Source organism: Aegilops tauschii, chromosome 4 (genome assembly GCF_002575655.3).
Source record: "Aegilops tauschii subsp. strangulata cultivar AL8/78 chromosome 4, Aet v6.0, whole genome shotgun sequence".
NCBI lineage: Eukaryota > Viridiplantae > Streptophyta > Magnoliopsida > Poales > Poaceae > Aegilops > Aegilops tauschii.
Window position 1 is genome coordinate 329,344,391 of NC_053038.3, and position 15,040 is coordinate 329,359,430.

Genomic DNA, 15,040 nt, shown 5'->3' on the forward strand with positions numbered 1-15,040 from the left:
TAGCAGACCCTAAGCGCGCACCGCATGCGCACGCTCCAGAATCCGCCACCGCCATCTTCCATACTCCCAACTTCAGGAGAGATCCACGAATTGACCTTGCCAGGCCCAACTGCCATCGACACCACCATAACGCCAGACAGCGTCACCACCCTGCGCGTGAACTCGGGTCCATGAGTATGTGTGCATGTCGTACTAGTATATAAAGTGAACAATGCCGATGAGGTTCAGCACGGCTTCAACATCAAACACTCCAATTTACAAATCAAGTGCCCGACAAATGATGATGGCTCCAACAGACACCACTGATATGCTACATCGACGAACCTTTACGGCATTTTACGGGGTGTGTTTGAACTGCCAAATTATGATTGAACAAAGGGGTGGGAGGGGCCCCATCCACCTGAAAATGCGTGTGTGTGTGGGGAGGGGGGGGGGGGCATGTTTAGTTGGGTTTTTGTGTGGGAGGGGCCCCACCCACCTGAAAATCAGGTGAGGGCATGTTAGTTGGTTAGGAAGGAGTCCATAGATGTGTGTATAATCATATACGTCTAGCAATTTTGAAATCATAAAGTTGATCCCCCTGACGAGGCCCGTCAAGGCATGGACGGATTCAGAGGTCAAAAGCAAACATGGGTCATCCGTTAGAATTAGCGAGCAACTTGACAACTGCACAAATGTACTCGGTACGGATAAGACACCGATTACATCATACTATTTGTGAAGGAAAATCGTCTTATTCTCAACACTTACACCTACAACGACACATATTGCTTCTTGGCAAACTATCCTGGTCTAGCCTGCCTTTTCATAGACAAGACATGCGCTTGTAAACATCACACTTTACATTATTGGGTACAAACAACACATGACATGAAATGCATAGATAATAGTAGTAGTAAAACTACCCCGTACGATTGCCTGCGATCATGCAGCCACGTACTGATGATGACCGCGCACGCCATTCATTTTCATTACCTCGCAACGATCAGAAGGCCACTTCAGCGTTGGCGAACTCCTCTCTCTTCTGGGCCGCGTCCGCCACCATCTCGCCGAACCTGCACGGCGGGCTCACCACCGGCACCGTGCCCCGCGCGTACTGTCCACCACGCCCGTTGCGATGTTCATTGGCATGCATGTCCTTGGACTTCTGTGCGATGATGACGGAGTTCACCACGTCGTCGTCGGGGTGACACACGGCCAGCACCTCGAACCCGCCTCGGCCGATGTCCTGGGGATCGACGATCGGGTACAGGAACCCACGCGCGCCGTGCGCGCTGCGCACGACGAGGGCCGCCCCGTCCGCCATGTGCGCGCCGAGGTGCGCGATCACCTTGGCCTTGTCCTCGGCAGCCATGCCCACGAGCGCGGCCAGGAAGACGACGTCGTACGCGGCGAGCTCGCCGGCGAGGTCCGCGACGTCGGCGGTGTGGAACGACATGCGGGCGCCCACGTCCTTGTCGGCGCGGAACAGCTTGCTCGCGCGGTCGTTGGCCGCGCCGCACAGGTCGTAGTTGTCGAACATGGTGTCGGGCAGGTGGCGGGCGGCGAGGACGTAGGAGCTGAACGGCAGCGGGCCGGAGCCGATGAAGGCGACGCGGGCCGGGGCGATGCCGCCGGGCACGTAGCGCGCCAGGAGCTCGTACTCCAGCTTGCTGAGGTTGATGTAGTTGCTGTAGTAGGGGAAGATGCCGAGGTGGTCGAGCGGGTTGTCGAAGGCGGCGAGCATGTCGGAGTAGTGCGCCTCCAGCTTCCCCTCGGCCTCGGAGCAGAGGCGGATGAGGCCCTCCCGCATCTCCTGCGCCTCCGGGCCGAGCTTGGTCACGTCCACGGGGCTCGGGGGGACGCACGCGGTGACCAGGTCGGTGAAGAGCGCGTCGACGTCGGGGGATGGGCTGAGGGACGGCAGCTTGGCGATGGCGGCGTGGAGGCCGGTGATCTTGTGGACCAGGGCGGCGACCTCCTTGTTCTGGGCATCCATTTTACCTGGTACCTGACGAGTACTTGATGAACTCTGAGGCACAGGAGTGGAGTGGAGTTGGTGGATCGGGCTGCTTGGTGAGCTATGGAACGAGGAGCACGGGGTATATGTAGCTGCCTGCCGTCTAGAGCACTCATCGATGGAGCTGGCAAAGCTGTGCATGCATGCAAGCTTCACGCGTCCATGCCAATATGGCTGGTTTCATGCCTCTGCTGCTGTGGCGTGTTCACGTCCGGCTGTTGAAGTGGACAGCGTTAATTTTGTATGTATTCTTCCTCCAGATCGCTTTTTTTCTTTTGAATAAAGAGCCTGCACCAGCTGTTTTTTGGATGATTACTACGACTGCGTCTAGATACATCCATTTTAGTATAATAAAGTAATTTTGGATGGAGGAAGTACTGAGTGTTCACGCATGTTTAATTTATCCGAAATAAAGAGCGTCCACCAGCTGTTTTTGGATGTGTTCGCATTAGTGTGTGCAAAATAAAGAGCGTCCACCAACTGTTTTTGGACCTGTTCACGGCCATTTAGTGTGTGTGAAATAAAGAGCGTGCCCATCAACTATTTTTTTAGGTGTCTTCGGACGCTTAGTTACTAAGCGTCTGAAAAATAAAGAGCGCCCACCAGCTGTTGTTTGAACGTATCCACCAACTATTTTTAGATGTGTCTGCTGATGTTTAGTATGTCCGTTTGTTTTTGGAACGTGTTCGTGGACGTTTAGTGTGTCCGATCTGGTGATCCGCGTAAGTTGCCCTTATGTGTCAGATTTGGTGATCCGCGTGAATTGCCTGTTATGTACTAGAGATTACATTTCATTTGGGTGTGTTTGATTTGATGATCCACATTGGAGGTGCCCTTATGTACTAGAGATTAATTCAGATGTTTCCAATTTGGTGATCTGCATTGGAGTTGCCCTAATCATTTGGACACGCTGCCGAGAACTTCACCAAAGAACAGTAGAATGAGCAGGACATGAACTTCACTGGTTGTTTCAGTTCGGTAATCTCAAACGCCAACATATTAAGCTGTTCACCATCATAAATTTATCTCCGCAGTCAAACAATAGAACACTGCACGCAGCGACTGTTTTGGTAATGGTACGCGCTAGTCTACACCTGTACATTGTCAATAGGTGTGGGTACAAAATTACAGTATCTTGGGCGTCCCCAGCAACAGAATTCAGCCAGGGCGCAATATCCAACAATATGAAGCTTTCCTTAGCCGCCACCAATCTACTCCCTCCATCTCAAATTACTTAGATTTGTCTAGACACGGGTGTATCTAACACTAAACGTGTTAGGTACATCCAAGTAATTTGGGACGGAGGTAATATGAAATAATCACCCTCTGCGGAAATGCAGTCAAAATACAATGGTCATCCAGACTTGCCTGGAAGAAGCACTGGTTCATACAAGTTCGGCAGCACATTTTATTTTCCTTTTGGCCTGTGCATGCTGTCCAGAGATGGTTTTATTTCCCATACATCTTAACAGTAGTTGATCTGAACGAGAAGAAGAGAATTTGTCACCTTTTTTACTGAAGCATAAATCGTAATAAACATATACTCCCACCGTTCCAAAATACTTGTCATGGTTTTAGTTCAAATTTGAACTAAAACCTCCAAAATACTTGTCAGTGGTTTTAGCTCAAATTTGACCTAAAACCACGACAAGTATTTTGGAACGGAGGGATTACATGTTAACATGGATCAAATGCACACCCAACTAAGTGAGATGTTGTTCTATAAGTAACATAAAATAATGAGCTGTTGAAATTCATTTGTTTAAATATGCTTTGGCATCGATAAGGAAATGGATTAGATGGTGAGTGGTGTGTGTCCGTCACAATAAGCAACGAAATGGATTTTAGCATCATAAGAAAAAAGCAGCAATAAGAAGTTACCACAGAAGCGATCGTGGGATTGATGAGAATCCGTCGGAGCTTAGACCTTCAGGTGCTGCTCCACCACCACTGGCTGCCAATGTTTTACTTTCTCCATCAGCTGCTGTCTCTGAATCAGCCTTGCTAGTGCCGTTTACACAGTACTTCTGCAGCCACCTGTCCGACTCCCAAAGCACGTGCATAATGCTCTCCCTGGCAGAGTACCCATGGCTTTCAAAAGGAAGTATTACCAAACGAGACTGTACACCGTGACCCTTCAACGCATTGAAGAATCGGTCCGACTGTAATTGAAATATCAAGGTTAGGTGATACAAAACTATCCTCCAAATAAAACAGCTAATTAGCTATACACCAGGAAATAAACAATCGTATGAACACTAGGACAAAACATCAACCCATAACAATGCACAGATTTTCCTTCTCTCAAAAGACAGTGCATTTCAGGCAACGTTAACCCAAGTATTACTTTACTATGTAAGATGCAGGAGGTAGGTAGACAATTACATTTACGCAAAACCTGGAACAACAAATCAAATTTCTTAGGGTCTTGGTACAGTGTCTGTTTACATTATGCCTATCAATTTAGCAGCTTGGTCGATTATACAAAACTACTGGTGAGATTCCACATGAAAAACAAATATATTTGCAAGATAAACTATGCACACCTAAATGAATTTGTGATTAAAGGTATTCAAACAAAAGAGGTGGGAGCAGTAGTTCAAAGTCGACTGTTATCTTACAGTCACAGGTTAAAATTAAGTTGATGCTTAGGACTTCACCTGCATTGTCAGTGTTCCAGAATTGTTGTCTTGCTCCCCATGAATAAGTAATATTGGTCTCTTGATTTTGTTAGCCGACATGAAAGGGCTCATCTCCACATAGGTGTTAGTTGCCTCCCAAAGCGTTCTGTCCTCATTCTGCAGAATAATGCAGGTGGTTAAGAAAGACTGAAACGAAAAACTGCACCAGATTGGCAGTTACCCATTCAGCATTAGTGTGTACCTGAAACCCAAATGGAGTTAACGTCCTGTTGTAAGCTCCGGAACGAGCAATTCCACAGCAGAAAAGATGAGGAGCATGAGCTAAGAGATTTGCTGTCATGAATGCACCATACGAATGACCGCCAACAGCTATTTTATCAGGATGGACCACCTAAAGAGAAGTGATAGAAGATATCATGCCAAACCCTTAGAAAGCATTACCCACAAAGGCTCACAAAAAGAACTACGAAATGCTCACCCCTCTCCTGACAACTTCCTCGACGGCAGCCTCTGCACTAGTTACTAGCTGTTCCACATAACTACAAAACAATTTGCATTCACAATAGATTTAGTTCCATGGCACAAGTGTGGTACAGTTCACAATCTCGGACATATAGAAGGAAATGCAATAGGGCAGAAATAGCAAAAACACCTGTCGTTCGCCTCTACATCACCTTCACCAACAATCGGGATTGTCGGACCTGAAAGAATAGCAAACCTGCAAACCAAAGTGTGTTGGGTGAGACTATGTGCCAGAAAGAAAGATATTTGGAAGAAGTGCATCAAATTTTAACTTAGGCTAGATTTGGAGGTTAAGGGAGCGAATGAGGTTTTTGTCATGAGAAACAACAATAGGAAATAAATGGCATGTGTTTTTTCCTTGAATAGCAAGAAGAGAAATAATACCCTCTAGCCAACCAAAGAAGAGGAGATGTAGCACCAATCCCTGAAAACTCATTAGGGGAACCACGTACTTGTCCCGCAGCATCTTTGCTTTTAAACTCACCAGGGTATGACCAAACTAAACATGGCAAAGGTCCATCTTTTGATTGATCATAACCTGGAGGTAGATACAACTTTGCTGTAAGTTGAACCCCATCTTTGCGCTGGTACCTTATCATTTCCTTATACAATGAAGCAAGCTGGGGGTATGGGTGGGGAAAATTTGTAATCTGAACTTGCTTCTTTTCCGGCCAAATTTGTAGGTAATATTGTGTATTTTCTGTTTTTGATTCTTTTGATGTAAGTATCTTTAACTGGTCAAGGGGAAGGTCCCCATCAATTTTGTCTGACATCAAGGCAACAACAGTTTCAAAGTATTTTTCCTTGTCACTTTCCCATATTCGCTCTTTACTTCCAGTGTTTCTGCAAAAACAAAAATAAAGGCATCAGCTGGCATCTAGAATGCATGGAACTCCCTCTAAAGAAATATAAGAGCGTTTAGATCACTACTTATATTTCTTTACGGAGGGAGTACAAAACAAATGAAATCATTAATGGATATGGACAATTGGACATACATATCAAACAAGTCAAGGAATGGAACGTTTCCTTCTGGTGTGGCACCCATTCCATTCAGCAAGAGGTAAGTACTTTCATCTTGTTTATTAACCTTTGCAATAACATATGTTCCCATGGCAGTTCTTCGCAGCATTGGCGAACCAGGATCAGAGTACACATCTTCTGAAGATCTGTCAAATAAAATGCACGGACTGACATCTTTCTTGTCTGGAGCAACCACCCATGTTCTTGTTTTCCGAGTTTTGTACCATGATTCATACACCAAAGCAAGAGATTCATCACACCAAGAGATTCCTCTGTACCAATAGAATGAAAGCAAGAGAGAGAGTAAAGTGGGAATAATTAATTACTTGGCACACAAGATGAAAAAAAATGATAGGACGTTGTAAAAAGGATAGCTGATTTGTATTAGGACTTCCTATGTACAATTTTATATGGATGATTTTACACCAGTATTCTATATTTGAAATTTCCTGCTAGCAGTAATGCCCTATGTCAAAGCACAAAGCTTAACCATAACATCGTGCAGTGAAACAAAGATTTCCAGTCCTACTTGAGTAGACAAATGGAAGTTCAGAGAACATACCCATATCGGAGGTCAAGTTTATGTAGAATTTCTGGTTGTTCGCCATTTATGGGCTCAGCATTTTCCATGTAAACTATGTCACGTGGTGAAACTTCAACCTTTGCATCTCCACCATCCTGTGTCTCCACCCTAAGAAAAAGAAGGATAAACTAACCCAGTTAGACCAAGGAATAAGACATAAGCACACTGACATATTATATAAACTCCCTCCATATGACAAATAGGTGACGTTTTGGAGACTAACACGGTATTCAGGATTGCCTTTGACCACTATTTTTTTTACTATATTATATGCACAAAACACAAGAAAATTATCATATAAGAATATACTTGATCTATGTATTCAGAACAATATTTGGTCAATTTTAAGTTTGACTTAAGACATGTCCAATACGCCACTTATTTGAGATATGGAGGAGTATTGACAAATAAAAGATGTTCTTGACCGTCCAAACTTGCACCATAGAGCAAAGCTTGTACACAGAAGATCTAATAGTTTGAATGATTTGCATGCATCAGGTATCCAGATTCTATTTTGAAGGTTCAAACAAAAAATTAATGTTTCGGGTGCTGTTCTGCGTACCAATACAAAGTTGAAGGTTTGTCTGGCCTCCAATAGATTGAACGTTTTCCCTTGCGCACGCTGCTCGTCGCAATTGGTATGTCCTCTGCAAGGGGCAAGTCACAAAGTTCCCTAATAAACTTACCATCTGCAGTCCATAATTCAACTCTCTTTGGAAACCTTCCACAGGGTACAATATAGGAATATGGACGGTGGATAGAAGAAAGCATCAAATATTTGTCATCTGGTGATGGATCAATGGATGTGTATACAGCAGGAGGCCCCATTGGCTTCACAGTTCCATCCAAAGAGACCAACATGAGCTGTGAGGTTGCATAGTAATCAAATAAATCAGCATCATATTCATCTTTCAGAAGATCCTGGAATGTTCTCACTTGGACCACATTCTTTGTCTCATTAGACTGAATTTTTGGACCAGATGGAACTGATGGCTTCTGTGGTAGAGCTCCACGTGATACAGGGATGGTGCAGACTAACAAAGTAGAGTTATCAACCCATACAAAGCTGCAAAATAGTAGAAACAGTTATTTGGAAGTAGGAATAGTAAATAGGAGGCATGGAATTATGAGGTTTATTACCTGTCAAAAATAGCATTCAAGTATATATCAGGAGATTTAAAAAGTGGTCGTGCTTCTCCAGATTCCACGTCTGCAATCCATACCCTTAGCTTGCTGATTTTGTTGTCCTCCTGTTTGGATAAGAATCTGTTAAAGCTAATCAATGAGACATAACAAATGTCCCTGTTTCAAAGCCAATCCAACCAATTACCTCTTCAACTCGAACACTGAATGATAGATTACGACCGTCATGTGACCTAATTCATATTATTCAATACATGAAGTCAAGATTGATGTAATCCATTACAAATAAGTATCCATAAAATGATAGAAGTTACTTTGATACAAAAATCTGGAAATTTACCAGGTAACAAAATTAATCTTTGCTCCTTCAGGGTATCCATGGACCACCTTCTCTGGGCCCAAAGTTCCATCATCCATTAGCTTATGGATACCTATTCCAGTGTAGGAAGACCTACAAATTAGGTTAATCAGATTTCCAATGATGACATGATGTAAAGCGTAATAATGAACTTGTTAAAAAGTGAAACGGAATAATACGACAGAAATTTTGGGGAAAGCATGAACAGTACGTACATTCGACTTCTAGTATTAGAATGGCCATCAATCCTCACACCAGCAAGTTTCTCCTCAGGCTTTGCGAGATCAGATAGTGGTGGAAGCGCTCGACGTTTGAGAAATAGAATCTTGTCTTTGCTTGGTGAGAACGACAAAACAGGAAGTGGCGGTGCATCAACAATGTCCTGTATTTCTTTGGGGGGAAGGCGGTAGCCCAATGAAAGATCTGCATGATACGCAAATACGTTTACTGTTCATTGTACCACTAGTCTGCATTATACTTTCTGACAGTTAAACTGTAACATCCCAAATTTTCAATTTGGTATGTTATACATAGATCATCATTGCATATCATATTTTATTGCATTTTGACAAATCCTCGATAAATCCTAAGCAACTCAAGGACCCTCGGAGAGAGTTGAGGATTTTCTCGAATTCTCATATTTGATTTTCATCAAATAATAAAACGAGGATTTTGGTTTTAATTATTTTCTCTCCGGAAAAATATTTCATTTTAAAATAAAAGAGGGGAGAAAATATGACTTCTCCAAAACAAATGAAATACTGGAGGAAAAGTGTTAAAATCATTTATTGGAATTTATTCGGATTTTATTTGCAATTTTAATAGCATTAAAAATATTGCATGTTTTCAAAAATTTATTTTGTGTTAAAAAAATGTTCACCCTATTCTAGATTTTCTAACTAGACGGGGAAAATTTGTTTTATCTTTTTTGGACTTTTATTTATTTCTCTACGAATTATTTTCCGCGGAATGTTTAAAAAAAAAACTGCATTATATCTATTCCTCAAACATTGCATGGTTAGGATCTAATTAAACTGTGGGTTTTGGGAAGTAGTTGAGGTAGTACCTATTACCTGTTCTCTTATCAAACCCTTGGGAGTTACTTCTACGTTGCTATTATATTGCCATGCTATGCTCGTAGACGTGGATTTGGGTTTGAGAGATATTCATGACAGATGTGAGATTGTTAATAATGGTTTACCTAAGGTGGCAACTAAAACTCACATCTGGGTGGATTGAGGCACCTGGAGAACCCAGTGTTGTCCGTTTGTATAAGGACCGCCACCCAGGCTCAAAGGGATCATAAGATTATTCATGCTAGAAACTTCCGTGTGCAGCCACAAGCTATTATGGGCTCTAGCATAGTTGAGTAGGTTACATGATCTCTTGAAGAGGTGGGCTAGCAGATGTAGGGGAAAGTAGGTGTACTGGTCCATCCAGAGTAAAGAGTGATTGTTTCTGAAAGACTGTGTCTCGGTCATCCGTTTCTCAAACACCATGCAGTGCGAGAAATAAAACGGAGGCAATCGAGTCTTGTGGGGAAAAGTGCACAAACCTCTGCAGAGTGTACAAACTAATCATGGTTAGCCGTGTCCCCGGTTATGGACAACTTGAGTATTTAGTCTCTGGATTATCATTTGAATCTCATCACCATGTTACTTTTAATTAATTTGTTGGGTTAATGATGACACTTAATTGGGATTGAGTTGGAGGTACCTTCTCAATGTTTAACAACCACCATGATAGTTAAATAAAATTTATTCCTTTGAAGTAGGGAAAAATTGGCTTTTCGCATAAAACTTAACTATAGAGCTTTCCACCAGCCATATATGCATGTAGTATAGCATTATTATTGTTCATTATTCTCTATGTGCTACTTTGCCAGCATATTCTATGTGCTGACCCGTTTTTGGGCTGCAACGTTTCATGTTGCAGACTTTTCAGACGACGAGTAAGGTGCCTTAGGTCGTGGTCTTATACTCAGTGATGTCGCTGGAGTTGATGGACTCACTTATCTTCCAAGTCTTCCGCTGTTATCGTTTTTAGATGGCCTTAAGCCATGTTTATCATACTTAATCTCTTCGGAGATATTCGATGTAATAAGTGTGTGATTGCTACTCTGTTATAAATCCTCCATTTGTACTGTGCGTGTCAGCATTACTGATCCAGGGATGACACTGGTGCACAGCAGCACAGACCATTTGAGGTCTGGTCGCTACATAAACCCAGGACAAGGGCAGCTCAAACAGCACTTTATGCAGAGATCTTCACAGTGCACACAAAAATACAGCTCCATTCAAAGAAACTATTTACACCCCACCCACCCATCCCTAAGAATCATATTTGCGTATCAACACCAATAATTAGGCAATGCCCCAGAACCCATACATTACATTTTACTCCTAGAAGTAAAGCTACAAAATTCTTTCCTTGACAAGCAAAAGCACCACTATCATAAGCCTGTTGAAACAGTTCTAGGGTTATATGCATTCCTCATGTAAGCAGAGCAAGAGAACTTGAGACATCAAACCACATGCTCTCTAAAAGAGTCTCTTACTAAGCTAAACACAGCATGATAAGGAGCAAAGGTCAGGTTAATCCATCTAGTCTAGCTTTAACAGTGGTATGACGAGCAAGCCGAATCATGATAACTGAAGTGAGCTAGAGAGGGCATGTGATGTGATCTCTACCAGAACAAGTCGGGTTAATCTAAATTATACACTACCAACCCAAAAAGAGCAATCCAGTATCCAGATCATAACTGAAGACAGCTAGTACTAGTATGTTTTCCAGGAACCGATCCAAGAGCAGGGCTCCAATCTCTCCCCCGCCAAAGCAGCCCAATCCACTGAACGACGCGAAGTAACAATCGAAATTAACAAGTGTCCAAGAAGAAAAAGGAAGCAACACCGACCGTCGTCTTCCTGGCCCAAGCCGGACGCAGCCGCCCCCGCCGCCGCCGGCTGATTGGACTCCCCGGAGGCTGCGGCGGCGGCGATGTGGGACATCCTGGAGGCGGCGGAGCTCATGGCGGTCCGGCGAGGCAGGCGGAGCGGCCGCGGAAGACTAGAGGAGCGAAGGGGAGCGCGCAGAGGCGCGAGCGGGAGCGGGAGCAGGGCGAGTCGGAGGCAAGCCCTGTGGAGGATGGAAAGGGCGGACATGATTTCTCGGCCTCCCTCCCTTGTTCTATACACGTACGAGTAGTAGATAGCATAGAATAGTGCAGGACGGATCGTGGGATACCTTTTCTTTGGTGGACAAAAAGATATTTTGGCCCCTTTTGAAAAATGTTTCTCTTAGTAATAAAATATGAAAAATGTTGAATTGATTGTTGTGCTTTGATAATAATAATTTGAGGATCCTGGCTTTTTTGTCGGTTTGATAATTTGAGAATCTGGTAGTACAATTTGGGTTGATTTTGACACAAGCAACAAGCCTCGGATGAAAACTCCAGTCGCCAACTGGAATCTGCTCCGAGCGTATAAATCATCTTCTTTAATCGCAATGGAGTCATGTTATCGACATATCACGAAACTTTTGTGAAAGTTTATGTGACGATGTCGGGTCGCTTGCGGCATGAGCTGACCTAACGGCGACAGTGGACAAATGATAATGATTGGCTCCGGGATTCCAGCTTATACTCTCCTCTAATACTCCCTCCGTTTTTAAATATAAGCCCTTTTAGATATTTCAATACGAACTATGGAAACGGAAGGAGTACTAGAGATAGGTTAACGTGCAACAAGTAAAAAACACAGTAGAAAGGAGCTCATTCTGAAGACATTCTTGCTAAATGAAGGGGCATCTGCCCAACTATGTTAAATTAAATTATAAACGAACTGACAGACACATATACAGCAAATTCACTCTAGAGACCTGTTTCCCCAAGTATGCTACAAGAAAGATACTCCCAGACCAGATGTGTTTCTTCTTTGTTGATGTTCAGTACCTCTGCTGTAGACCATGCAGCCACAACCATGATTGCATGCAAACGTTTCTATTATACACAATGGCCATACAAGAATTACAGAGAAGAATCACTTCCCCATCTAGACATGCAAAAACAAGTTCAGAATAAGTGGTGCTTGCTTGCTGGCCTGCTGCCATCCCAGTGTAAGTCGGCTGATATCCAAGCTTCAAGTTTCAGAACAAGCTGAAACCCCCCGATTCCTCCTCCTGCTGCGCCTCTTCTAGCGTCTCACTAAATGTTGGCTCATCTCCTTCGCCACTTCTGTAGTTATCTGCATACTCTGAGCCCTCTTCTGAGTCATAATAAGATGATGATCGGTACTCCTCTGGACGGACAAACTCAAGCATGTAGTTCAACCCGTTGATGACATCGTAGACCATCAGTCCGATTCTTCCCCCAACCCAGCTGCCTAGCTGGCTTCCAACGAGATAGCCAAGCTTTCCCAGCCTCTCCTCGCCATGGAAACCACCCGCATAGGTTCCGAATAAGGTGCCCGTGCCCCGTAGAAATCCTTCAGTCATGCTTCCGCCGAAGTACATTGCCTCGAAGAAGTCCCAGCCAGAGGAAATTATCGGCCCCAATATCCTCTTTGCTTGCCGAGCGGCCACCTTCGTCGCTTTTGCCCCGACCTTTTGAGCTAGCTTGGCTGCCTCAGCGGGACTCAGGCCTTCTATCACAGCATCAGCCAATGCTTTCTCGATGGCTCGCTGCCGCACGTTTTCCATGTGTGCGCTTCGGAGGTTGTTCACGTACAGCTTCACCCCCTCCTTCCCCGCGCATGCAAGGCTGCCTGACCCCATATCGAAACAGTTCATGAATGTGAACTGCCCGCTCTTTGATGCAGCCTCCTTTCCGACAAGTTCCCTGCACTTCTCAGCTGCAGATTGCAAATTTTGATTAAGGTTAATTTACAAAAGGCATACATCCAGTTTACTTCTCCAAAATGAAATCGTCAGATACTATCTAGGAGAAAATTTGGATGCCAAGAGCAATATCAATTCAATAGCATACCATGTTAAACTGTCAATGTGCCTTATTATTCTTACAATGTGGCCATTTTCTACGATATCATGGCTTGCCAATGTGTCAACTTAGCAACAGGGCAAGAGTTATCTTTCCAAAAGAATGTAATACTCATAGATCCAGTGATTGAAGATTTAGTATGGAGATCTTTTATTTGTTAATTTTGAGAGGAACACATCAGCATGAGCACATGGCAAAAATGCTAATAGCCACACAACGTATACCAGCAGGAAAACTGGATGTCTGCACTTTACACTATTGTGAGATGAAATCAAATCATCATCACAGTTACTGAATGGAAGCAAAAAAAATGCTACTCCTGAGCTCCTTCACCAGCGCACAATTCTCCGACAGGTCCAGAGTATTGCTACTCACAGCATTTTTTAGCATAAGGTAATCGGTCTCCAGGGTGGCTCTATCCATCCCAACAAACTTACATGATGAACTGCATGCATGGCTTCAGCCATCAATGCACTCCAAACATTTGCCACGCCCCCTTAAACAGTATGCGGGAATTTTCGAGTAAGCGAAACATGTGGGTAAATTGTGCATGTGAACACTCATGGTACCAGACAGAATCACTGTTCCAGTTAAATACAACGATATAACTGACAAAAAAATTGCTACTCCAAGATCTTCGTCATAACAGTATGCGAGCATGTGACGCTGCCTTCAAGCCCTGAGACAGACAGCCTGTTTGTTCATACATATAATGTGTTTTCATGAATCAATCAGTATGAAGTACCAACCATGCTAGACAGTGTTCAGTTGTTCTTATTTTTTGTTCAACTTAACCTTATGAGCAGAGGCTAATCACCATCTTATAAGCAGTTAAATAGTCCTTAACAAGTCTGACTTCACTCGAAATCTATGGCTTTCTGAATTAAGGCACTCCCACTTCAAATTCCACCGCCCACATCAACGCAGACCTAGGAAGCATCGTAGCACTATACCATCGTCAATTGAACCCGTCGTTCGCTCTCCGTAGCCATTACCGTCGTCCAGAAACCCGAGATCAGACGCATCCCCACTCGAAACCAGCCAAATGCGCACCCACTTCTTCACTAGGAAACAGCCCCCACCACACAAAATCGCCGAATCAAAGACCGAAAGGCGCCATAAACCACACGCGCAAGCGCGCGCAGCGATCCGCCGCTCTACGAAGAAGTATTCACCTGCTCGCTCGACGAACTGGTTAACAGTAATTGGAGAAAAAAACGGAGGGCGGATCGGGGAGCATGCCTGTCATGCTGAGGGCGAGCACGCCGGCGACGAAGAGCAGAAGCTGGACGCGCCGCTTCTGGATGTCGAGCATCTTCGCGGCTGCGCGCGCTCGGCTCGGGCGCTGCAGACCAAGGATCTCTCCTCTCGTGGGAGGAGGAGGAAGTGGGGAAGAAACGAATAATAACGAGAGAAAAGAACGGCAGGTTCCTTGGGAAGAAAAGAGAGAGAGAGAAAAGAACGGCCGCAGGGGTTCCATTCGCCGCTGCCGCGTGGCGATACGCGTTACCCGGAAGGAGGACACGGCGTTGGGTGGGTCCTCACGCCATGGGCCCAGTCGCCCGACTTGTTTGAATGAAATTCACAAAACTCTAGTAGGTAGGTCATCTAAATTGTACGTATATCCAAATACGTACTAAAGCTGCGTCAATGAATTTGAATTGACCGGAGTAGCAAAAAATTTATTTTGAGCTCATATTTCAGAAGCAACTGTTTCAAAGACTTCTTTAAAATAACATGATTAGCAAAGCATTGAAATCTTTTATCTCCATCTGAA

The 15,040-nt window shown here is 44.1% G+C and overlaps 3 protein-coding genes across 4 annotated transcripts; all 3 read right to left on the reverse strand.

The window, feature by feature from the left end:
- Positions 1-659: 659 nt before the first annotated feature.
- Positions 660-2,117, reverse strand: LOC109739435 (probable nicotianamine synthase 6). The gene has a single exon (XM_020298522.4). It carries the CDS (start codon positions 1,976-1,978, stop codon positions 986-988), a length of 993 nt encoding a protein of 330 aa, XP_020154111.1. The 5' UTR covers positions 1,979-2,117; the 3' UTR covers positions 660-985.
- An 881-nt stretch (positions 2,118-2,998) lies between these two features.
- On the reverse strand, positions 2,999-11,505 carry LOC109739434 (probable glutamyl endopeptidase, chloroplastic). 2 transcript variants are annotated; one of them, XM_040387214.3, is made up of 15 exons: positions 11,185-11,505; positions 8,486-8,693; positions 8,253-8,363; positions 8,100-8,145; positions 7,910-8,019; positions 7,332-7,835; positions 6,749-6,877; positions 6,162-6,458; positions 5,548-6,006; positions 5,294-5,359; positions 5,120-5,180; positions 4,883-5,032; positions 4,660-4,797; positions 3,881-4,161; positions 2,999-3,479 (listed from the first exon to the last, which is right to left on the reverse strand). In XM_040387214.3, coding segments are annotated over exons 1-15 (2,808 nt in total). In that variant the 5' UTR covers positions 11,432-11,505; the 3' UTR covers positions 2,999-3,478. The 2 variants fall into 2 exon arrangements, with proteins under 2 accessions (XP_040243148.1, XP_040243147.1); XM_040387213.3 differs by lacking the exon at positions 2,999-3,479 and having other exon boundaries at positions 3,877-4,161.
- A 548-nt stretch (positions 11,506-12,053) lies between these two features.
- On the reverse strand, positions 12,054-14,728 carry LOC109750408 (uncharacterized). The gene is made up of 2 exons (XM_020309363.4): positions 14,506-14,728; positions 12,054-13,117 (listed from the first exon to the last, which is right to left on the reverse strand). Exons 1-2 carry the CDS (start codon positions 14,576-14,578, stop codon positions 12,414-12,416), a joined length of 777 nt encoding a protein of 258 aa, XP_020164952.1. The 5' UTR covers positions 14,579-14,728; the 3' UTR covers positions 12,054-12,413.
- Positions 14,729-15,040: the final 312 nt, after the last annotated feature.